Source organism: Chelmon rostratus, chromosome 2 (genome assembly GCF_017976325.1).
Source record: "Chelmon rostratus isolate fCheRos1 chromosome 2, fCheRos1.pri, whole genome shotgun sequence".
In the NCBI taxonomy this organism is placed as follows: Eukaryota; Metazoa; Chordata; class Actinopteri; order Chaetodontiformes; family Chaetodontidae; genus Chelmon; species Chelmon rostratus.
The window spans coordinates 24,028,866-24,052,580 of NC_055659.1; the positions used below are offsets into that span (position 1 = coordinate 24,028,866).

At 43.7% G+C, this 23,715-nt stretch overlaps 4 protein-coding genes across 4 annotated transcripts in view; 3 read left to right on the plus strand and 1 right to left on the minus strand.

Moving 5' to 3' along the window:
* Positions 1-4,852, plus strand: LOC121612490 (protein transport protein Sec61 subunit alpha-like 1). The gene is made up of 12 exons (XM_041945399.1): positions 1-110; positions 992-1,059; positions 1,176-1,241; positions 1,358-1,436; positions 1,662-1,793; positions 1,978-2,087; positions 2,520-2,673; positions 2,768-2,928; positions 3,050-3,247; positions 3,411-3,602; positions 3,695-3,771; positions 3,874-4,852. Exons 1-12 carry the CDS (start codon positions 104-106, stop codon positions 4,058-4,060), a joined length of 1,431 nt encoding a protein of 476 aa, XP_041801333.1. The 5' UTR covers positions 1-103; the 3' UTR covers positions 4,061-4,852.
* Positions 4,853-5,954: 1,102 nt separating this feature from the next.
* Positions 5,955-8,017, plus strand: chchd4a (coiled-coil-helix-coiled-coil-helix domain containing 4a). The gene is made up of 3 exons (XM_041958916.1): positions 5,955-6,105; positions 6,599-6,697; positions 6,808-8,017. Exons 1-3 carry the CDS (start codon positions 6,084-6,086, stop codon positions 7,161-7,163), a joined length of 477 nt encoding a protein of 158 aa, XP_041814850.1. The 5' UTR covers positions 5,955-6,083; the 3' UTR covers positions 7,164-8,017.
* An 885-nt stretch (positions 8,018-8,902) lies between these two features.
* On the minus strand, positions 8,903-13,282 carry si:dkey-202e22.2 (netrin-4). Its single transcript, XM_041960398.1, has 10 exons — positions 13,162-13,282; positions 12,185-12,660; positions 11,778-12,098; positions 11,373-11,499; positions 10,934-11,122; positions 10,459-10,675; positions 10,229-10,356; positions 10,008-10,076; positions 9,707-9,877; positions 8,903-9,161 (listed from the first exon to the last, which is right to left on the minus strand). The coding sequence occupies exons 1-10, from the start codon at positions 13,280-13,282 to the stop codon at positions 9,025-9,027; spliced, it is 1,956 nt and encodes a 651-aa protein (XP_041816332.1). The 3' UTR covers positions 8,903-9,024.
* Positions 13,283-21,054: 7,772 nt separating this feature from the next.
* The window catches only part of dnah1 (dynein, axonemal, heavy chain 1), a 31,546-nt gene continuing 28,885 nt past the window's right edge, over positions 21,055-23,715 (plus strand). The window contains exons 1-8 of the mRNA XM_041944978.1: positions 21,055-21,093; positions 21,619-21,795; positions 21,920-22,001; positions 22,168-22,342; positions 22,595-22,745; positions 22,863-22,995; positions 23,086-23,256; positions 23,378-23,633. Of these exons, the coding sequence (XP_041800912.1) occupies positions 21,055-21,093; positions 21,619-21,795; positions 21,920-22,001; positions 22,168-22,342; positions 22,595-22,745; positions 22,863-22,995; positions 23,086-23,256; positions 23,378-23,633 (1,184 nt within the window). The remainder of the gene's footprint in view (positions 21,094-21,618; positions 21,796-21,919; positions 22,002-22,167; positions 22,343-22,594; positions 22,746-22,862; positions 22,996-23,085; positions 23,257-23,377; positions 23,634-23,715) is intronic.

The following is a 23,715-nucleotide window of genomic DNA, read 5'->3' on the forward strand; positions in this document are numbered from 1 at the left end:
CTGCTCGCTCTTTTCTTACGGAGAGGCTGGATGGAGCCACACTGACTCCACTGAGCACTCAAACTGGTACCAGTAACACGGCAGGAGTCGGCCTAAGGACACCATGGGAAGTACGTGACATTCTTGTCTTGTATACGCGTATCGAGGGTGACCTAAAATACTTGCTGTCTTTTCAGTCTCGAGCAATAATGGACAGAAATCGTTCGTCGGCAAGCTAATTAGCTAACCTTGGTTAGGTTAGGTGGCAAGTTGTAGCTAGCTTGTAACGGGGGCTAATTTGAAGTTTCTGTTCTAATGAAATTTTGGCTAACGGGGATTAAGTGACGTTACCGAGATTTGTTTCACAATCAGAGGCCATCTCTAACACGTTGCTTCGTTTCTCTCATAGTCGTCAAAGCTTCCTGTTTTTAAAGCGATTGCTCACTCGGTTTGTGATTGAACGCTGGTTAGCATCGCGCTAACGGTAACGGTCACCGCTAGCTGTATGAACTGCTCGTCTAAGAGAGTTTACTGTGAAGACAGTTGAAAGTGGTTTCTTCTCACTGTCTCTGTGAGTACGTTGATAGATTTTCAGTTCGACAAACTGACTAGTCGAGTGCTGCACAATAATTCAGGTGGCTTTAAATCGCTTGCTGTCAGAGTCAGTTTCAGTGACTGACACAGCTGATCAACACCGAGACAAAACATTCAGGCTGAGGGCGCTTTTAAAAGGACTACTTGCAGATTATTATTATAGGTCTCAACCTTGCTCAAATTTACGTCCGTATATCCATATATTGCCAGGAAAGTACTCTGCTTGTTTCTGCACGGACCAGTTGACCACTGGCAGCTGTTTGGCTGGTGGTTAGTGATGACGTACCATCTAAGCTAACCTGGCTTCAGAAGACCAGTAACTCCAGATAACATATTGCTGAGGAGAGCTGCAGACATGACGTGTGCTGTGAATGCAATGTTACTTTTTTTTTTTTAACCTGCCAATCTCTCTCTGCAGTTAAGTTTTTGGAGGTCATCAAGCCGTTCTGTGCGGTCTTGCCAGAAATTCAGAAACCAGAAAGAAAGGTATGCTTTGGTCTTCAAGCACATTTTATTGCAGTTGCATTAAGTTGTATTGTTTCTGCACTATGCATGTATGAATGGATATGCATGACATTCTGCTCCTTTTTTACTCCTCACAGATTCAATTTAGAGAAAAAGTGCTATGGACTGCCATCACACTATTCATCTTTCTGGTGTGCTGCCAGGTTAGTGTCTGTTGATGAAGAGACCTTACAGAGAGCCAACTCACTGGTTCTGTTTTTGGCAATAGTTGTATGTGACACTGTTTCATAGCTTTGTCTTCTCTCTCTTTTTTTTTCAGATTCCTCTCTTTGGCATCATGTCGTCAGATTCAGCAGATCCCTTCTACTGGATGAGAGTAATCCTGGCTTCCAACAGAGGTGCTTGAATTGTGCATGTTACACAGGCTTAATAACAGAGTTCCTTCATGTGTCGTGCAGCTCCAACAAGGAGAAAAAGTCTGAGTCCAGTGTTGTTATCAGGCCTGACAAAATCTCATTATCACATGTGATAAGTCAAAGGTCAACAGTCGTAGACCTTCTCGCATCATTTCAGGTACTGCTGCTATTACAGTGACACTAATGCTGTTTACTTTGTACCTCCAGGCACTCTGATGGAGCTGGGCATCTCACCCATTGTCACCTCAGGCCTTATCATGCAGCTGCTGGCCGGTGCCAAGATCATTGAAGTGGGAGACACTCCCAAGGACAGAGCCCTCTTCAATGGAGCGCAGAAATGTAGGTCTTTTACTCACTGCATTTGCTATTTTTAGAACCTTTCACATACCTTTGAAGCTGTGAATATTTTTTATTTGCTTTGAAGATGGCGGATATAATACACTCTTCAGTTTTCAGTAACATCAGTTGTCGCTGTCTCTGCAAGACTGCAAATTGCAAATCTTTTTTTTTTGTCTGTTTGCAGTGTTTGGAATGATCATCACCATTGGCCAGGCCATTGTGTATGTTATGACTGGCATGTATGGAGACCCTTCAGAGATGGGTGCTGGGATATGCTTGCTCATCATCATCCAGGTTAATCAAAAACTCTCACTGCTGCTCTCTTGCTTAAATGTTGGAAATGTCTGTATTTGAAAACAGTGTTTTGATCTTATCTGCTAAATTACTTGTTATTTGTCAGCCAAAACATTTAATTCACAATCTTTACAGTAGTATACTGTGTATTGGATAGTAGTTTGTAATCTAACCAGGTTTTAATGGTGCCAAATATAGAATTACTTATTGTGTGAAGCACTAAGAGATTGAATATAAAACATGTTAACTCTTGTGCATTATATGAGTATGAAATTGCGATCATCTCCCTTCATGGGATAAGCAGGGATCAGAAAATTCAAACGCTGACTGATTCATTGTGGCTATCATAATGTTTTGTTGTACACAGTTCTTCTGAATAGCTGGTTGTCTGCCCAGATTGGCTCAATACAAACCTCTTGTCTGCTTCTTCAGCTGTTTGTTGCAGGTCTGATTGTCCTGCTGCTGGATGAGCTGCTCCAGAAGGGCTATGGTCTGGGCTCAGGTATCTCCCTCTTCATTGCGACCAACATCTGTGAGACAATCGTCTGGAAGGCCTTCAGCCCCACCACTGTCAACACTGGCAGAGGTATGTGAACTGGCAACGAACATGCTGTAAAGCAGATTATAAATCTTTGTCTGTGTTATGATGGCTAACCCTGTGACTGCTGTTGTTTATCCAGGTACTGAGTTTGAGGGAGCCATCATTGCTCTCTTTCATCTCCTGGCCACCCGCACGGATAAGGTGCGCGCCCTGAGAGAGGCCTTCTACAGACAAAACCTGCCCAACCTCATGAACCTCATCGCCACCGTCTTCGTGTTTGCAGTGGTTATATACTTCCAGGTGAGCCGTTAGCATCTACAGTCCATTGTCTCACCTGCTTTTATTGCACTAAAGGAATTTGGACTGCAGGTTTTGAAACAAATATCAGCTTACTGATTGGTACACTTTCTCACCTCACCAGGGCTTCAGGGTGGACCTGCCCATCAAATCAGCACGCTACCGTGGTCAGTACAACACCTACCCCATCAAACTCTTCTACACCTCCAACATCCCCATCATCCTGCAGTCTGCCCTGGTCTCCAATCTCTACGTCATTTCTCAGATGCTCTCAACGCGTTTCAGTGGCAACTTCCTCGTCAACCTCCTGGGAACCTGGTCTGTAAGTATATGATGGGTGCTTCGACTCCAGCGCATCCAGTTTCATTCTTTGCAGCACGTTTATAGATGAGGCGATTCTATTAAGGAATCTTTTCATTAAGGTGACACAGTCTGATTCTGTCATGGACAAGCAGCGTCTTACAAACAAAATCTTTTCTCTTTAGGACACCACGAGTGGCGGACCCGCTCGGGCCTACCCAGTAGGCGGCCTCTGCTACTACCTTTCTCCACCAGAGTCATTTGGTTCTGTTCTGGATGACCCGGTTCATGCCGTGATCTACATTGTCTTCATGCTTGGCTCCTGCGCCTTCTTCTCCAAGACCTGGATTGAGGTCTCGGGATCCTCCGCCAAAGATGTAAGTCTGTGTTTGCACAATAAATTTGCAACTTGCTTCGTGTTGGTTCAATGCAAAATTAACTTATACGTATATCACTTTGTGTGTCACAGGTGGCAAAGCAGCTGAAGGAGCAGCAGATGGTAATGAGGGGACACAGAGAGACCTCTATGGTGCACGAGCTCAACAGGTAAAAAGCAACAGAGTCTCAGGTTCCATGTTGGTTACTTCCAGCATATCGAAAGCCCTCCTCAGAATATCTATGCATTTCTAATTGATTTACTATTTGCAGGTACATCCCCACAGCTGCTGCCTTTGGTGGCCTCTGTATAGGAGGGCTGTCTGTCATGGCTGACTTCTTGGGTGCGATTGGTTCGGGTACGGGAATCCTCTTGGCTGTGACCATCATCTACCAGTACTTTGAAATCTTTGTGAAGGAGCAAAGTGAAGTGGGCAGCATGGGAGCACTGCTCTTCTAGAAAACACCAACCTTCTGACACACATCAGACACAAAGCATCCACCCCCCATTATTTTTTCACCACCTTTGTTTTCCACCATGCATCTCGAGCATGTCAATGCTGAGAAAACGGTTTGAGTTACTCCCAGGGTTGCGCGTAGTATTGTGTCTCTTCAGTCCTTTTACTCCAATAGCTATTACCCATCTCTCTGCAGGCTGCCTACGTCCCCAATGACTGTCTTATCAGCTGAAGAATGCCTAAAAGCACACAGGTGTGAGGTGTTGTCTTCGACTTACCTCAGGCATTGTTCATTGCAGCATGTTCAAGGAACACAAGGACAGCAACAACATGTTAGTGCTTATTTCAAGCTGAAAGCACTGTGCCTGGACATTTTGGGGGAGTTGAAAGGAAACCATGTCAGGTTCATCACAGGTAGCGATCATGCTTGAGGTTTGTAGGGACCTATAGTAGGATGTGAAATAAATCCTGATCAGATTTCTGGTAATCTCAGACATGCCGTTGGTGGTTTTTATTTACCTTTATTTTGATATTTTAAATGACGGACTATGTTTATATTCACTCTGGTCTTATGTAGGGCACAGTGTATGTCCACTGTTTCTGGGCCCTCAAATGAAACTGTTTGTCTGTGTCATCACGCTCTGTTATTTCCGGACTGAATCGCTGCACAATACTGCCGAGATGGTCGGGATGAGGGGGGGTTTGATAGGGACAAAAAGGGTTTTCATTTTGGTTTTTACTTTATGTAACAGACATGATTGTGTTATTAAAAAAAACAGGATTTTGTTTTCCAACACACTGGGTTTTGATTTGTGTTGTCTGCTTGTGCTTTCCTGGCATATGGAATGCTATTTGTGGGTTGAGTAATGATGAATAACGCATAGCAGCAAAAGCAACCACAGCCAAATGGTTGAAAACAAACTTACAGCAACAAACAACAAGCTTGGACATAGTTATCAACTTATAAGGGCTGTTGCACTGACATTAGCCTCTGGAGTTAGGAAAAGTTTATGTCTCAGCTGTGGTTTAGTTCAGTCGCTGTACCTGTACAAATCACTTAACTTCCACTAGAGGTCACTGTATCACTGAGTTTTAAGATACACTTTATACACATGTGAAATAAGTGTAAATCTGGAGGGGAGATTTTGCTGTTCATACTCCATGTGCCAAAGCAGCAACCATCTCACTGAACATTCAATGTTTATAGCAAATGTTGCCTGCAAAGGAGGTAATAAGACAGATGTCTTCAAGATCAATCAGAGGTCCAGTACAGGCTCACTTTTCTGGGGTCTTATAGCTTTCAGACGGTGGTGTGTGAGCAGACATTGGTTGTTTGTCGTGCTCTCTAGTGTGGCAGAAATCAATCACCTCCTGACGGATGGGACAGACAAAAAAACAAACAAACAAACAAACAAACACACACCCATGTCCCCTGAACGCTTTGGTAGAGTTAAAATTTCCAGGATGTGTAAAACGGTGTATTGTACAGGTGTTCAGGTTATTTGTAACAAATTATGGCCCCAAAAGATCATATGAATGGGATAGATTCTATAGTTCTATATATAGAACTACCAAACAGGAGGAAACTTTGTCAAAATTAAAATAGTTATTAATTGTTACATTACGTGTACGTGTACGCTCAGTTTATTTCAAACAATTCATAACTTATAATTGAACGTTTCTAAGAATATCTGCATGTGAAGATGTATGGATATTCTTAGGCTAGTTTTCACAGTGAAAACTGTTGTATAAATGTTAACGTTTAATTATATAGAAAGCATTTATAACATTTACTTTGAAGGCGTTGATGATATTTCTCTTGTTTTTTATTTATTCATTATTTAAAAAGATATGATGACGTCATTATCGTGCGCCCACATGTGGACAGGTCAGAGGGGGTGACGGGGCCGTTGGACACCGGGTAGCTTGTCAAATGAAATTCTCGCAGTCGTTGAGTCATTTCTCTCATATTGGTCACCTTTTACCACGGAGGACGAGGCTCGATAGACGAACACACCGGCAGAAATGTCGTACTGCAGGCAAGAGGGTAAATCCATCTTTTTTTCATTCATTTTCATTCCACGGCAGGGCAATGTCATCGAGCGTGCCACCATGCTAGGCTAGCTAACTTTCTAGAAACAGCGTTAACTTAGCTACGTAGATTGCAGAAGGCTAGTTACCTGACTAGGTGAGCGGAAAGCTAAGCCTTCAGCAATAGTTATCATATCTGTGTAATAGCGTTGGGAAATGTAGGAACTTATTAGCTGCAGTATTTTGACGCGTATTGAGTGACAAATGGGGAGCACTGTAAAACGGCTAGCTGATGATACTGTCAGGGCTAGCAAACGGCAGAGCAGCTTAACTCAATTCAAAGCTACCGGTATAGTGCGCCCTCAGGGGTCGCTGCCAACCAAATGGTGTACCTACGCCATTTATTTGTGGTAATGGAAGTCATTTGGCAGTAATTTGGCATTATGCAGGACCAGGTTTTCTGGTTTGAGAATTTATCGTAATCCCTGTTTTGTTTTTTGTCATATAAGGTAAAGATCGCATCATATTTGTGACCAAGGAAGACCATGAGATACCTAGCAACGCTGAGCTCATTGCAGAAGACCCGGATGATCCATATGAGGAACAGGGTTAGTTGTCAAGTCTGTGTGGAAAACAGTCGACCTGACTTCTTAAAGCTACACTTACTTCGTAAAGCTAGACTGTTAACTTGCTTCTGTCTGGTTTCCTGTTTCTTCAGGTCTGATCCTGCCAAATGGAGACATCAACTGGAACTGCCCGTGTCTGGGCGGCATGGCCAGCGGACCATGTGGTTCTCAGTTCAAGGAGGCCTTCTCCTGCTTTCACTACAGTAAGGAAGAGGTGAAGGGCTCAGAGTGCATCGACAACTTCCGTAACATGCAGGAGTGCATGCAGAGGTACCCTGAGCTCTATCCTCAGGAGGAAGATAAAGAGAGCTCCCCCGAAGCAGAGTCCAACTCTGGTTCTGGCTCTGCCTTACTCCCTGAAAGTGACTCTACCTCAGCCACTTCAACACCTGAGGCCACTGCCTCATCTGACAGCACATCACCTACAGACAACCAGACTGCCAGCTAAACTCAATCATTTGTCATCCAGGTTCTTGTTCTCTGAGTGCAAGCACTGCCCTGCGTAAATGACTATCCACGAGGACCTCTGATTGGTCTCCTGTCCTGTTTAAGTGTACATAGAGGGTTGACTGACATAGCCCTGACCCTCATGGACAAGGACTTTGTAAATGCAGAGAAATCTAGTACAAAAGTATAGGCTGCTTTGTTTGCTGAACACTCAAAAATCATTGATGAATATGATTTAATGACGAGCTATGGGCTGCAGGGACATTAGCTGAAAGACTCACTTTATATGCAATAGGAATTTAATTTAATTTGCGTGTTCTCATGTCAAGCAGGAGAGTTGCTTGACAGCATACTATGTGTGTTGTCCTTTTAATATCAACGTGTCAGGAATATCACTTAGCACTGATTTACCACTAATAATTACATTTGATAAAAATATTAGGATTTACCTTAACTCAGTTCTGACTTGTGTCAGCAGTTGAATCCTTTTGGTTTGTATCACTCAAAAGACCAAAACACAGATCATTCATTAGAGAACAAAGCTGCTGTTACATTGTCTGTTCAGTGAACTTCACAGTGGTAGTAACAGATGCTTCTGTGTTTGTTGACATCTTGTGTCTCTCTGATGTCGTATGAACAATGGTCGTCACTCTAGTTAACTGACTCTGTATTTGACCCAGAACAAAGTGGTTCGTCACCTTTAACTGTCACTGCATAAATGTTTTTGCTGTCTTAACACTGTCTACACTTTGATGCTGTGGTCACCATTCAGTGTCATTTAGGCCTTAAAAGACTTGATGGGTTTTTCTCAAACCAGTGTCCAGAAATGTCCAGATTAAAATGATGGTCGAACAGTTTCAACTTCCGTTTTCCTTTTGTCCTTCTCAACTCAAAACACAACAGTACTTGACTGTATGTCACTGATTTGTCTTTTCACACATTGAAAGTCTGATGAGTTTTATGTAAGCTTCACCCACTAAATTCCAAGAAGATTTACAAGTTGAGAAAAACATGTGACAGTGTACAATCCTGACTCCAAAAAAGTCTGGACGCTGTGTGAAATACAAGTAAAAACAAAATGCAGTCATTTGCAAACAAGCTGTGTTTACTGACAGCAGATTTCCAAAGTGTCCTGAGCCCATGTAGTAATATTCTTTTTACAATCGTGTTCACAAAGTGGTGAACCTCGCTCCATCCTTGCTTGTGAGCGACTGAGCCTTTCCAGGATGCCCCTTTCATACCCAATCATGATGCTGTCACCTGTTACCAATCAACCTGTTTACCTGTGGAATGATCAAGTGTTTTTGGAGCGTTCCACAACTTTCTCAGTCTTCTGTTGCTCCTGTCTCAACTTGTTATATTATATGACATTCAAAGAACTAAAACTCAAAGTTTTGCCAGTTGTATATTTTCTGGCTAAATGATTATTGTAATCTTTTGAACATTGCTTTTTGCCAGTAAAAAAAGAGGCACTGAATTTTAAAACACTGAACAAGAGATTTGTTAGACTGAGATCATAAACAAATCCAGTTATTTTACCAACTTGTAACTGGATCTGAAATGTGACCGCTTATCAATTTTAATTTTGCTGGAAAAACAAATTTTATATGCAAATCAATCCTTTGTCAGGTACAGTTTATTAAATGTGACCACACAGTCATTCATGTCAGTCTTTCTTTTGTGTGGCACACCCACACACTGTGAGTACATCGACTGATCGTGAGTGTGACTCTTCTATTATTTCCTCCTGATGACGCAGCACGCTGTCCAGTGATTATCAGTCCTTTTTCTGAATTGTCCACTGACTCATGTGACCTTGTGGAATCCTTCTATGTATGTCCTGCGTTTTTGAATCATATGATTCATGGACATCCATTCCTCAGCCCCTCTGATATAAGGAGACCTAATCGGGGCGTCCATGGGACCACCACACTCTGCATGGTGACCAGAAGACGGCCTGTCCCGGCCTCCTGTGGGCCTGCTAGCAGGTAATCCATACCTGGTGACAAAGGTAAGACATTGTTCATTGATTTAAACCTAATTCTAAACCTAATCCGTTTGGTGTTATATTTTCCAGCTTGTGTCATTGTTAGGTCATCTTAAATATTAGTCTTTTATTACCCAAAATCTATGGAGACAGACTAGGGGCAAAAGTATTGTTACTGTGTATCCCCATATCTGAATATCTGAAAGAATTTTGTGTGAATACATTCAAATGTATGGAAAATACCTTGTAGAAAACATGATACTAGATCAGTGTTTTTCAATCCTGGTCCTGGAGTACCACTGCCCTGCATGTTTTCGATGTTTCCGTACTCCAACACACGTGATTCAAATGCTCAGCTCGTTACTGGGCTCTGCTGAGGCCTGATAACGAGCCATTCATTTGAATCAGGTGTGCTGGAGCAGGGATACATCTAAAACATGCAGGGCAGTGGTACTCCAGGACCAGGCTTGAGAAACAGTGTACTAGATGCTAAACAGCAGTGCTTTGTGAATATATCACAAATTCATTTTCTGTGTCATGTTTGGAGTGGGTCTCACCTGGGTTTAGGATAGGACAGGTGCAGCCGCGGCTGGTCCACGACAGAGGATAGATGCTGATGGTCCCCAAGTAGAGCGTCACTTGGCCCGATTGAAGGACCTTGCGAACTTTGACCTGCACTTCTGCGTGGCTGCCTTTGTCATGAGCAGACAGCACACTGGCCTTGATCACTGTCATGGGCAACACAAAAAGACTGCCGACTGAGAAGGTGTCTGGGAGCATCACCCAAAGTAATCTATAATTAAAATAATCTGGACGTTTAGGTTATCAAACAAGTGAAAATTGCACTTTTTATCTTACCATAATCATGTTTGGTCTTGCAGAGGTCAGACACACTTCGCAGCTTTTTCTCCTTACAGCTACACTTTCCTGTTGACAGACACTGAGTTATGCTCTGATCCACTTTTATCTTACTATAGGAAACACCGCAATCCCACGATTTTAAGCCTTGGAATGCAGATGGACGTCACAGTTGAAGGGCAACACAGCAGCACTTCTGAGTAAGTTGTTACAACACTCACCTGTGTAATGCAGAGCAGAAACTGCAAGCTCCTTCGACCACTGTACCTCCTCTTCAATTGTGAACATGTGATCCAGATCAGGGATTTTTCCACCAATGGGCACATTGAACACCTGATTATTGGAGTAGCTGCAACAGTAGAACCAATAAAGGTTGAGCCTGTTAGCTATTAGCTGCACTGAATTAATGTCGATGTGAAGAACTTGGTTATGGATTAAGCATACAGCTAACCTGTCCAAACACTGCCCAGTGGTTTGATCACAGCTGTGAGGGCAGGCACAGGGTTTACACCCCTCCTCTCCAAAACGCCAATAGCCGGGCAGGCAGTGGCTGCAGCCTGTGCCCCCGACACCAGACTTGCAGTGGCACTGCCCACTTCTAGGGTGGCACCAGTGTCTCTCCTCTCCGGCACGAGGAGGCAAAGAGCCATGTGGATCACACCAGCAGCCTGAGAAGAGACACAGACACACAGACACACATGCAGTTCTGTATTATGTAGAAACATTACATTTTTCTCTTATTGAAGTACGCCAGCAGATGGCGCTACAATACATTATGATTTTGTTCCATTTTATCCATAAATGTCCCCTTCTTTGCATGAATTCCACCAAGATCAAATAAATTTGATCTCCTTTATTTAGCTTTCCTGAGTGGTTAAGAGCACATTAGCCAATCCCACGCCCGTCCACCACTCTGTGTCTCTTACGTGTGCAGGCGTGAGGGGAGCTGAGGGGCAGGGAGGGGTGGCGGTGGTAGCCGTGGCGACAGCGCTGGCACCTGCGCCCCACCGTGTTGTGTCTGCAGTCATCACAAACGCCCCCACTGGTGCCACCGGAGGACAGCCATGTGCGCTGAGAGAAGTGGCAGCTATCTGCGTGACCGTGGCACTGGCACTCTGAAGTGCAGAGACATGAGAGACACAGCGAGGACATCGGGATGAGCTGGAGAGTGACAGCCGACAAGGAGCATGATGACAGGCAACTCAGAAGCCTTCGTTAGATTTTTGTTGCCTCCCTGCGTACCAGAGTCAGAATATATCTCCTGATACTCCCTGAACACTTTAAAGCTTTCACCTGCCTTTTTCCTTAACCGGCAGGTAAAGAGTCTGATCTAAGAGTCGTGCAGTCCTGCTGGTGGTCACTTACTCTGGCATGGGTTGGACTCCCCGCTGCTGCTGTTGGCAGGCCTCCAGGGATGATCATTGTAGAGGGGGGCACACTTCTCACAGTGATCCCCTGCCGTGTGGTGAGTACATAGACACCTGCCAGACACCTGGAAGAGACATTAGCGGACGTTACACACACCTGCTGTCTAGATCCATAAATCTTAAAATAGTACCAGGCAGGTGGTGTAAAGAGTAAATCAAGCTATTTACAGGCATTTTCCATCAGTAAGTACATTTTACATCTGGACCTAACATCCTGACACATGCGTTATACAAGGTTGTAATAGAACACAGGCCAAAGCAAAAACTGACAGACTCTCTCGTACTCGGGTAGAGTGTTGTTCTTTGCTGATATGCGCCTACAAACACGGGAAAAATCACTCACCATGTTACTGTCCTGTTTTGTGCCTTGGCTGCTGTTGTGTGGCACACACTGCTCTGCATGTCCATGGCACAGGCAGGTCCCTCTGGCCAGTAAAGTATAAATAGCATAAGGCGCTGAGGCTGGTCCTTCTGTGGTGGATGCGGAGGTCAGAGCTGAGGCTGTGGGGCTTGTCCGTTCTGCAGGTAGATTTAGAGGTGCTGGACAGCTCTGAGCTTTTAGCAGCCTGATGCGGAGGTTAGTGAGGGTGAGGCGGGCAAGGGCCTCTGGGCTGTAAGGGTCCAATGTTTTAGCTCTGCTGGGGTCTAGTGTCCGCAATATGACCTGGGAGGTGAAACAGAGCACGAATCAGCACTGAATCAAACGCGGATCTGCTAAAAGATAAGACATTTTTCTGCATATTCTCTTACCTCCCCCCCAATGCAGGGTGTAGCGCCGGTGTAACGGGATGTACACAAAGAACCTGGTTGAATAACATCATCAGGCAAACCAAACTCCTTGCTGCAGTTGTGTGCATAGAGCTTAAGAGCTTCCCAGGTCCTTCCAAAGTCAGCCGAACGTTCGATGGCCATGGCAGCAGGTCGAGGTGACCTGAACACCAAAACCACATGGGTCAGGCAGAACTGTGTTTCCAGGTCCAACCGGATCTCATCCTGCTGTTCCTGAATGCCAGTGCCTGCACCTGATGCCCACCAGGTATCCGGATGCAAGAAAGGGTCGTCAGTCATGTGAGCAGATGGATGAGAGTCCTCTGGGCAGACGTCGGGGGTCACAGGATGATGGGGGCAGGGGCTGCGGTGAAAGGAGCTTGAGAGCGTGAGGAGGGTCCTGCCACTAGCCAGGTTCCCTATGGATGGACTACAAGCGTGGTTCACACATCTGGAAACTGACACAGAGGTGATGGAGAGTCAGAGTCTTATGACAGTATTCAGATAATATGGGCATTCAGATCTGTGCTTTCACAGTTTCTCTCATATCAGGTGACAGAAAAGCCTAAAAATACAACAAGCACTTTCCATCACTGACATCATGGACAAATCCAAAGTCCTCCTCATTGTGCTTTCCATGAATATTTAATTTGCCTGACCGTGGTGCCACTGCTGCTTGATCTGATGTGACACAGAATCCTGCTCTTTCTCCCTTGGACAGCGCTCTCAGGTTACATGTAATGGCAAGAAGGCAGCGCGCTATCAGATGTATCAGCAGCAGGTATGGCTTCTACTTTCAGGACAGCAAAAACTAAGCAAATAAAATGTCACCGGCGAATGAAGAAACATGTATGACATAATTAGGTCAATCGATAATGGGAAAAACAAGAAGTTTAGCCACAATGACGCTGTTTGAGAGAAACAGCATCAAAAGCAGCAGAGTTGATGATGCAGCTCACCTGCTCCGCTCCTCGTCGAAACCAAAAACAGCCAACAGAGCGCCACCAGCAGCTGATGTCGACCTTTGCCAAGCATGCTAAACGCACTCATCCCCGTTTCTGCTGCGTTTACAACATACATGGTGCGATAAACGCCTTCCAGCAGAGATTAGTCCCAACATTATGTGGAGCCTATCTAACAGACAAGCGCATTTCCCTGCCAATTACGCAATGCGCAAAGCGTCTAGCGAGAGTATTTTTCTGATGTCCTCCAAAGAACGATGGTGAGAAAATCCTTGATAAAGTTCAAAGCATCATCGGGAGCAGCCAGGGCGTCTCTCTGATTGACGTGGATCCCCTTTGCAGCAAAATATGGATCATTGGTTATTCCAAGAATGAACGCTCCACATTTGACATAACCAAACGTTACTAGTTCCCATTTGATCCATGTTTGTCTTAATCCATTTTGCGCAATAAAAAGGTGCTATGCTAATGAATCAGTGATTATGTTTCCATTAATTCTCAGCCAACCCGAGGGCTCCGTGTCCCTGCTAGGTCCAGCGCTCTACGCGTTTACGCACAGGAGAGGAGCGTGCGCTCTATTTATCCATGGTCCTCCCCGCCCACACACATAGGCCTACACACACACAGTGAAAAGTACTGCGCCAACAACAATAAACCAAAGCTACCCTGGACTGAGAACGTGTATTTCGTCTCCACACTGGACGACTTTCATCTACTGGGATTCTCCAAAGATCGCGCGCATTGAGGAGAGACTTGCGACTTGCACGGTCTCGTCAGCGCAGTTAATGTGAACCAGCCGCACAGCGCATACCAGCTAGACCAGGTCCCTCCACTAACCTGGGCCTCGTAATAAGGCGAGGAAATTAGTTTATCTGCTTCTGCCCTCCTGTTTTTCAACTGCAGTAATTCCAAGTTACAGGTCTCTTTGATGTCTGGCAGGAAGAAACCTGAGAAGGGAGACAAAAATAGTCCTCAGTGCAGTTATTTGCAGCTTGATGGCGCATTGTGGCACCGAAAGAATCTGACAGCCTGGAGTTTCATGCTAATGACGCTGACAAGAAGAGAGCCTTTCTCCCATCTGTCTGCCTGAGTGGAGGGATGACTCTGCCGTTCTTCATTATAACACTGGAAAATAAACACATGGTCTGACGACAGTCCATGTTAAATTCTCCTTAACCACACACACGTCAGGTCCTTCACTGAGCCTGATGTATTCCCCCCTCTGAGTTGGACTCACCACCATGTCTTTTCAGTTTTATGGCTCCACTTCAAATACTGGAGACTCAGAAAATTGGAATAGACGCACAGAATTGGATTAGTTTCCATAAATGTCTTTAATGCCATACAAATTGTTTACAGACCCGCCTGCTTGCTTCCCCCAGTGTGGAGAGCTGAAACAGAATCACTAATGAATGACATATGGGCCAATGATAATGGTGTGCGTTATTTGTTTGTACTGACAGAGAATATGATTTTGTGTTGTATAAAGAGCAGCCAGGATTGATTACTCACACCAGTTTGTCCCTATCATCAGTCCTTCTTAATCTGCCGTTTTGTCATCTGTGTTGATTATCTAACTGTTTAAGATTTTATCCCCTTTTCTACAGTCTCTCAATCCATATATCACTCCATCTCTATCTGTTATACATTTGTCTCTGTTCACCCCTCGCTGGTCTCTCCTTTTATCTCTCTGTCCTCCTGCTCTCCACTCAAACACCAGCTACAGTGTCTGGCAGGCCTCCACACAATAAAACCCCAGAGGCGCTCCATCTTCTCTCATCTCACAGTTTCTCCTTTCGTCTCACTCCAGTGGCGCAGTATACACTAAGAATAGCTTTATAAGAGATTAGGGTAATGCAGTTTATGAGGGATTAGCCGTTATCTGGTGATGTTAGTAGCATGCAGACATAGTTTCTGGCTGCTTTGGACAGATTTAGAGTCAGTTCTGGGACACATGGAAATGCGATTCCCATCTTTTTTCTTCACAAGTACAGGATGGGATGACTTGTTTGCACGAGTGTGTTTAAGGAGGAGGGGTAGTTGATAAAACATAGAGTCAAATCATAAGTGTGGTCCAGCTGTGGTTTGGCTTTCACTGACAGATTCGGGCTGCTTATGGTAGAAGTTCATACCGTATGGGACGGATATCTGATTCCTTCATAGGCAGCAAAACTGTAGGTTTCAGTAAATGTAAGTCAGTGAGGTTTGAGGTCAAGGTTTGCAGCAGAGCCATAAACCATTTTAAGAGCAGCCCGTACAAGTGCAAGTGAAGTATATTTGGTTGCTCATTTTGCCTGCGAAATGCAAAACACATTGCATTCTTAATTGGCTAAATTCTAATTAAGGGTAATTTTTGGTGACCTAGGAATGCAGAGCCGCCCGCATCCAATAAAGTGCTTGTTTAGAACGTGAGCATAAACAGCAGAATCCAAACCACAGTTCCCAACACGTGTTACATTCTCAGCGGTGGGAGAAAAATGTCCACCTCTTTTTTTTTTCTTCTTCTAGTTCCTTTCAGCAAATACTTTCTCTCAATGTTCAGCATGTAGCTTCCTCGTGGCCCCCAGCTGTGAGAGGTCAAATACCAGTCAGGAAAGGTCGCAAGGATCTCCTACCTGCCCCACCGCTGCCTCTCTAATTGCTCCTCTTTCTCTCATTTACAGGGCTTAATGGGGGCCGGGGGTTAGAGAGCTGGGGTCAGACGAACAGGGACTCCCCCTTTCCTTTGCCCTTATAATCCTCAGTGTTTGTCCAGGATTCTCATATCATGTGTCTACCGTGCACACAGTGTCAGTCCACACTTTGCCATCTCCTTCTCCCTCCATGTCTTCCCTCAGTTTTTGCTCACTACATGTCAGCTCATATGTTCTTCCAGGGATGAAGAGGATTAAGCCGCTTCCTTACGTGACTTTACGCCCTTAAAGCCTCACATGCCAACATGATCAGACCTTGGTTTGTTTCTCCGAATAATACATCTATTCATGTGGATTTGGAAAGGATTTTGGAAAGTTTATGCCAGTCTTAACTCAAATGTGTCTCCGTTTGTTATTGCATTTTTGTTATGGAGACAGTGACACACACACACAGTCGGAGCTCATGTGACGTTATCCACTGGCCACAAGAGCAACCAGAAAGTGCCATGGTTAATAGGGTATGCTTGAGTTAAGCGCTGGGGTCAGAGGTAATGATCCTGTTGACCCTTTGAAGAAAGACTCATAGCTTTTACAATAGTTCACAGCACTGACGTCTGATATATTATGTAGATCCAAGAAAGACAGTTGTACTCTTTCAAATCACACAAGAGATTATTCTGAAACACTTTACCCTGAAGCCTGTCAGTCAACACAGTTTGAACTTAAAAGGTCAAGGTGATAGGTCAGCTGCAAACGTCTATAGTTCAAGTCCAATAAAACCAATAAACTGTATTTCTTAAGGCTAGTTTGAGTTGGTCCATGCTTCCATTAATTATCACTGTGAGCATGATAATTGGTGTAGACAGTTTACAAAGAAATTCTCCTCAATGCTGATGTTTGCTATGATCCTCATGTCGTGGAGGGCCTTAAGAACCCTCAAAGACACAGTTTAAAGTTGGTCTGTTAACACGTGCACGCGCACACCCACCTCGTGTGTGAGTATGTGCTTGCATGATAGGTTTAGATTGCATGTTGCCTCTTTGATGTGAGAGGATGAATGATACAGATTAAACTGTCAGACCAGAAACTGATAGAGGCCAGATGAGACAAATTAAGGCCTCTGTGAAGCACTCAGGCAGCTTGCCAAACCAATAATGTGTGCATCTGTGTGTTAGTGTGTAGATTTGTGGGTGTTTGTTCATGGAAGAGTTATGGTCACGTACTCTCACATATGTGTATGTGACAGGGAAATATGTGGAACCAATCAATTCTTTTCATTCTTAACAAGGAGGGGTGAATGGCTTCAGCTGAGTGGTGATGACATATTTATAGCTGAAACTCCTGTTTAATATTGGAAAAGAAATTAACCCCTCACCCACAAGCACACTTTCAAAACACACACTCATACTACGGTCTCGTGTCCCTGTCTGACTTCTTCATATCCGTTTATGATGTTGTCAACTAAAAAAGCTCAAGATTTACTTTTGTGCGTCTCAGACTCACTCGCATAAACACATTGTCACTCTGACACACAAGCCCGTGCACAGACACTTCTTCTTGATAACTTCTTCTTGGCTTTCCATCGCCCACCCACATAAACAAACTGGAATGCCAGCACACACACTGGTTTTCTACCACAAAAACACACACAGACATGTGCAACAGATTCCACTCACTGCTTTCTTATTCTTCCAGCTCATATTGGCACACCCACTTAGATAAAGCATGCTCACTTGGCTTACATAACAAACTGTCCCCGAGAACGTCAATGGAATCAAAGGAACTGGAGGTTGGCACTTATGACACTGACATGTGTAAACTAGCATCGAGTGCGCTTGGGGGTAGAGGTCATCGCTATGAAGCTGGGATTGGACACTGATTGGAGATCAGTCAGATGCAGGGCGCCACAAACATAATATTTATGCTCACGTGAAAACAAACAGTTTCAGTTCTTCATCACTGAGATTCTTCCACTCCGTTGAATATTTTTTATGACCAGTGCTGTCTGACTTTGGTTCCCCTCCTAAAAGTCACACTGAGAAATGGAGCAAATGAGAGGAAAAATCAAATGCAGCTGTTTGAGGTCCTCAGCCACAGGTTGGGGGTTCCAGTCTGTCTCTCATGTCTGGCCACTTTGCTGCTTTGAGGCCCTTCTTCAACTCATTAAAACTGTCTTTACTGGCATGCCAGGAGTCCACCTGTGAGTCACCCAAGCCATGACGGCAACTTCAATGTATAGCCAAGCGCAAGGGTCACAGTTAAACAACAGCACCTGATATGACCGGACAAAGTCAAAAATCAAGTCTCCATGGAGGCATCCTCGTATGAGTGTTGCCAGTATCTGCTTTGCTCTTGTAAAAGACGCTGCCTCAAAACACTGTGGTGTTAACATAACACTTGCTGCCCTCATGTTGGTTCTATTTCATCTATGAACTGATACCAGTGACATTAATTGACAGCAGAGGTGTTGTCGCTCAGATCAGATCCTTTACAAAAGAAAAGGTGCTTTGACAATGGGGTGCAGTAATGGGTATTAGTTTGTAAGTGGTAGGTGTAAATGATTCTTGTGTCCAAGAGTTCTATTTGCTCCTAGCTCCATAGTGTCATTTTGTACATCAGGAGGAAGACTTCAAATCCCAGTGGCAAATACTCCTTGTATGCTTTTAAGATAAGATAAGAGATAAGATACGACTTTCTTAATCCCCAGCCAGAGAAATTCAGGTGATACAGGCAGCAGGTAATAGCAGAAGGAAAATAACAAAAGAATAGAGAAAATACTAAATAGTAAATAAAACTGACTATATATATGTAAATTTTATACAAAGAACTATAAAAAATGTGTAAAAAATATATATTGCTGCAAAGAACTATAAAAAATATTGCCATAAAAATATACTGCAAAAAGCTGGAGAGAATTTCAGTTTTAACAGAACTTGCACATGAATTGAAATCGTACACGGTGGGTACAGATAATGTGAATACAGCATTTTCACTAGTGCACAGTAAAAAATATATATGCACTTTTTTGACATAACTAAGCAAAATTACAATCTATTCTCAAGGAAGCCTAATGAGATTTTACTGGAAACTACAGCATGTCTTTGTAAGTTTCCATTCCTGTGTGCAAACGCAAAAATAAAATCGCACAGCAACTTAAGGGTGCGCCCACATTTGTGGTAGGATTGTGGGTTTCTGCAGGAGAAAAGAGGTATGTGGGAATATGTGTGACTGCTAAGCCCCCCAGGCTTGCCCAACAATGTGACAGTAAGAGGGGTATAGCCAGTGTTTGATGTTATCAGCCAACATCTGGCCCTCAGGAGGAGCTAAAGTTAGCAGCACATGCTGATGTCATTAGCGTGAAATGGGAGTTGTATTCACAAAGGCATGACCCTCACAACATCCCAGTACTGTAAAAGTAAGAGAGACAGAGGACGAGAAGTGGATGAATGATGTGAGGATTTTAGGATAAAGAGGGAAGAGGATGGATTATACATCTGGGTGATTATGTAAGTGACTAATATTGATGTTCTTAAACGGCTGATGTTGAGCCAGATCTTTCATGTCAGCATATATTTGCTGCTGGACTGTGTGAGAGAGAAGTGGGAAATAGAGGAGTACAGGGTGGATCAAAGCTGTAACAAAGCTTGTTAGGGTTTAATCAGTTCCACTTATCCAGTGCCACTGGCCACATCTGTCCAATCAAGGCCATCGCCATGGTGGGTCCTGGCTTCAGAGATGGCTGCAGCACTGCCAACCAAATATTGGTAGGCAACCATGTTTTGAGGACCACCGCCTCATCAGAGACTTGTGGTTCTTGTGAGGTTTTCTTTGGAACCACTCCGGCATGGATCTCCTCACTCACTTAATCAATACCATTAGACATGTGCTAATAATTAATGGACTGCTGTGGTCAGGATGCTTTGACTGCTGAGGCCACTCTGATATGATAATGTCATCATTAGATGTGGGTTATTTAGACCCTTGGGGAAGTCTTTCATTTGGTTTCACCTCCCTCATTGAATGAGATCATTGCTTTGAGACTGAGCTCCATTGAGAAGAAGCCAATGAAGCAAAAGGTCCCCTTACCAAACATTTCAACAGGTCTAACAACCGCTGCACAGAATTGGAGAATCCATAGCATCTATATCAAGGCACTCTGTACATTTGACCTTTGTACTTTGGCTCCACTGGACAGCATATTGTTCATGACCTTCTCGCAAAGCTGAGTACAGTGATCAGTCACCTCCGAGCCCCTGTCCCAGCCACAAACTCCTTTTCACACAGACTACACCTCATTGCTACTCTGCTGTCCCCTCTCGACCTTAATTTATCCCTATCTGTGTGGCAGCATGTCCTGTAAAAGCGACACGTGAGGGTTGAGACACATGAGACCATTCATTTGTGCTTGGCTACCCAATCTCAGGCTGCTCAGATGGGTTTCAACTGAAGAGGCCATGGGAAGGAGCAGGGGCCGCAGTGCATGATGCCTGTGATCTGCCATGGGAAACAGACGAGGTTATGATGCCCTTGTGACCCGGGAGTGTGGGGATCGCACGGGTCAATGGGGTTTTCCCCCTTGTGGACACATTCAAGCTGTCATGTCATGGGTGTAAGGAAAAGATGGAAGAAATTTGCACACAGGAAAGCATGCATTCCTATCAAATTCCATTAGCTTATCATTACTGCCATTACCATCACTATCTTCACAGGATGTGAGTGTTCTGGTGTTTACCTGTGAAGCAGTGTCATGTGAAATTTTAGTGGTGGTTATGTAAATTTGCTCAGTTTTGAGTACCAGTCTCCCAGAAGCTCCACCGGATGTACAAAATATATGTATATGTATATGTATGTATGTGTGTGTGTGTGTGTATATATATATATATATATATATATATATATATATATATATATATATACACACACACACATACATACATACATACATACATATATATATATATATTACTCAAGCAACACTATTTATATAAAACACTGATTGATTTTTCACCATTGTCATGGTGTAGCTGTTGCTGTAGCAACAATTAACCATTATTGGGCGGTTTCATCCATAACGATAACTTTACATTCCTGTTTTACCTTCCCCTCTTTCATCATGTCCCCGTCTTTTTGTTCTTTTCTTTTCTTCTTGCTTCAGAAGTTGTGTTCATCGATCACATATGTTAAAAGCCACACACAGAACCACAGTGTTGTTCCTCTGCTCTCTGCCGTGCGGGCGGAGCGACACATCTTCGTCTCCATGACAACCGTTGCCGCGTCCAACAGTTACATAGCGCTAGTTAACTTTCACAACGAAGCTGAGATTTCAAAGTTCAGCTCGCCGATACTTCACGGTAGGAACGCTACAAATGGTAGTTAAGTTTAAATAAGGTATGTCAAGATTCGAGTTTTCTGCCGTTTACAAAAACAAGCGTTACGTATTTGTTTTTTCATGGGACCCATTCAGACAAGTGATTTGGAATGAGTTAAATGTTGTTTGTTGCTAACAGCTAACGCTAGCTAACAGACTATCTAAACCTACGGTTTGGTAGCCTGTAGTTGGGATGCTTGTTTTGCAGGTTTAGTAGTTTTTAGCAGGAGCAGTGGGTGGACGTTTTTAATGTCCCATTCTCCTTTTCAAAATATAAGATAGTTACACCAGGTGCTTGTATTTCAGAAACATACCTCTACATTCTCATCTACATTTTGCATGTTACCTATGTTGAGGCAGTAGTCAATACAGTCCGGATTACTTTAGAAGCGGGAGGCAGGATTAAATCCAGGCTTCGTTGTTCACACGTGAATTGCTTCATTCTGCTAGAAGATGGAAGGGAAAACTTTTCCTGGTTTCGGTGTACTGGTACCTCACCCCCCCAGCAAACCTCCAGATCCCAGACCTCCAGCTCTGAGTCACAGGTGCAAACACCCTCCAGTCAGAAAATGCTCTGTGAATCAACAGAGGGGCATCTACTCAGATATCATCACACCATTCAAGTTCCAGGTAAAGGCACTCATTCAAATCAGGACCCTTAAAAGCCTGACAGACATTTTATTATATATTCATACAAAATACTGAGCTTCTGTTATGCTATGACATAAACCAAGAGTAACTGTTTATTGGTTAGTCTTGCACAGTGGGACATGAGATCCAGCAAAGGTCACAGGGCCAATCCATCCTCGTGGTCAGTGATGTCAACCAAACAAAAGGTGAGATACTGTCCAACATGACACATTTAGGCATGTAGGCATTTTACGTCTTTATTTCTGATTCACCAACCACGCATTTATAAGACGAGCACATTGTGCTCCTCTAAAATACAACATATTATATGCTGTGTGTAAAACCTTTGACCTTTCTGCGCTGTTTTCCCAGATACAACCTTCAAGACTCCATCTGACCGGTGTAAACTTGTTGAAAAGGATAACCCAGGACTCAACTCACAGCAATCACAAACTTCTTACTTCTGCCGGGGTGGAGATACACCCAAGGTCCAGATTCCCTACGAAACCATTTCCGGCCAGATCCCTCGTAAATTAGAGATAGAGAGGTGTGTAATGTTTGTTTGCAGCATGTATGACAGAAAAGGACACTTGATCTGGTGTTGTGGAGCCCACTGTTCTTTGCATTTACTGTACTGAGTGTATTCTACATACTGTAAGGCCAGATTCAGTGGTCACTTGTGAGTTAGTAAGACATTGTATTTCTTTCATTACAATACATATTATGTGATTTTATGGTCCATAAATATGTTTATTTTAACTGCCTGCTGTTACAACACATCTACATTGTTTTCCTATAGATGTCGAAGGGAATACTTGAGGTTAGACTTTGAACAGCTCCTGGCAGAAAAAGGCATACACTCTAATCTCCTAATGCCAAGACATGAGAGCAGTAGTGATATGCCTATGACTACACCAGGCAATCCTGTCTCACCGTATCTTCCTCTGGAGGTGAGTGTGTTACTGATGCAATTTTTTTATGTGACGTTTGGGCTCCCAATTAGCATTACATCCCATATTTTTGGGGCATGGCACCCCATACTAATTTTTCCTTTGTGTTTCGCTTAGATATTTGACAATGAGGAGTATGACTGTCGGATACCAGAAGACTGGCTTGCCTTGGGCTATGCTGAACGACAACCTGATCGAAAACCTATTCCTGCAAAAGCCCTTCTGCCGACAGATGACAAGATTCCTTCTGGTAAAATGTCCTCAGAAATATACTTTGTAAAAAGTAGATATACATTATTTTTTGTTCTTTGACGATTACTTTCTTCTTTTGCTTTTGAAGAGGACCCAGAAAGCTCCTCCTTGGAGTACAGCTGGCATTTAGTTGGGGTTCTTGACTATAGTAAGGAGAAATACCAGTACCTGGTCCAGAAAGTTCACCAAAACATCAAACTGACAGATGAAGAAGGAAACTCTATTCTCAACAAAGAACACAAAAAGTGCAAATCTCTTGGTTGGTTTTCATGTCTTTGCACTTTAATGACACAATATTGTCTCATAATTTCCTTTTGTAGCTGTCACCCTCTGTTTGTCATCTTGACCATGCATGCCTTCCATCTCCCTCCGTTGCACAGGGGCGAACACCATGATAGTAGGTAGTAAGTACTGGGTACCCAGGATCAGATTGTTATTCAATGCTGAGGACCCACGTGTGTTTGTTGAACGGATCCAGTTTGCCCTACAATGGAGGCAGAACACAGAAGCTCTGCTTCTCTACCACTTGTCTGTGGACTGCATGCCCATCTGGAGGGGAACACCATCTCTTGATGCCCTCAGTCTCCAGCGTATCAAAAAACATGCCCTTTCAGCCCCTGGGCTCAGGCTGAAAATGTGAGTATCATCAGTTTCTTATTAGTGAGTATATTTTATCGTATTTCCTATTTATAGTAGATACTTCTGTGCTAAAATGTTA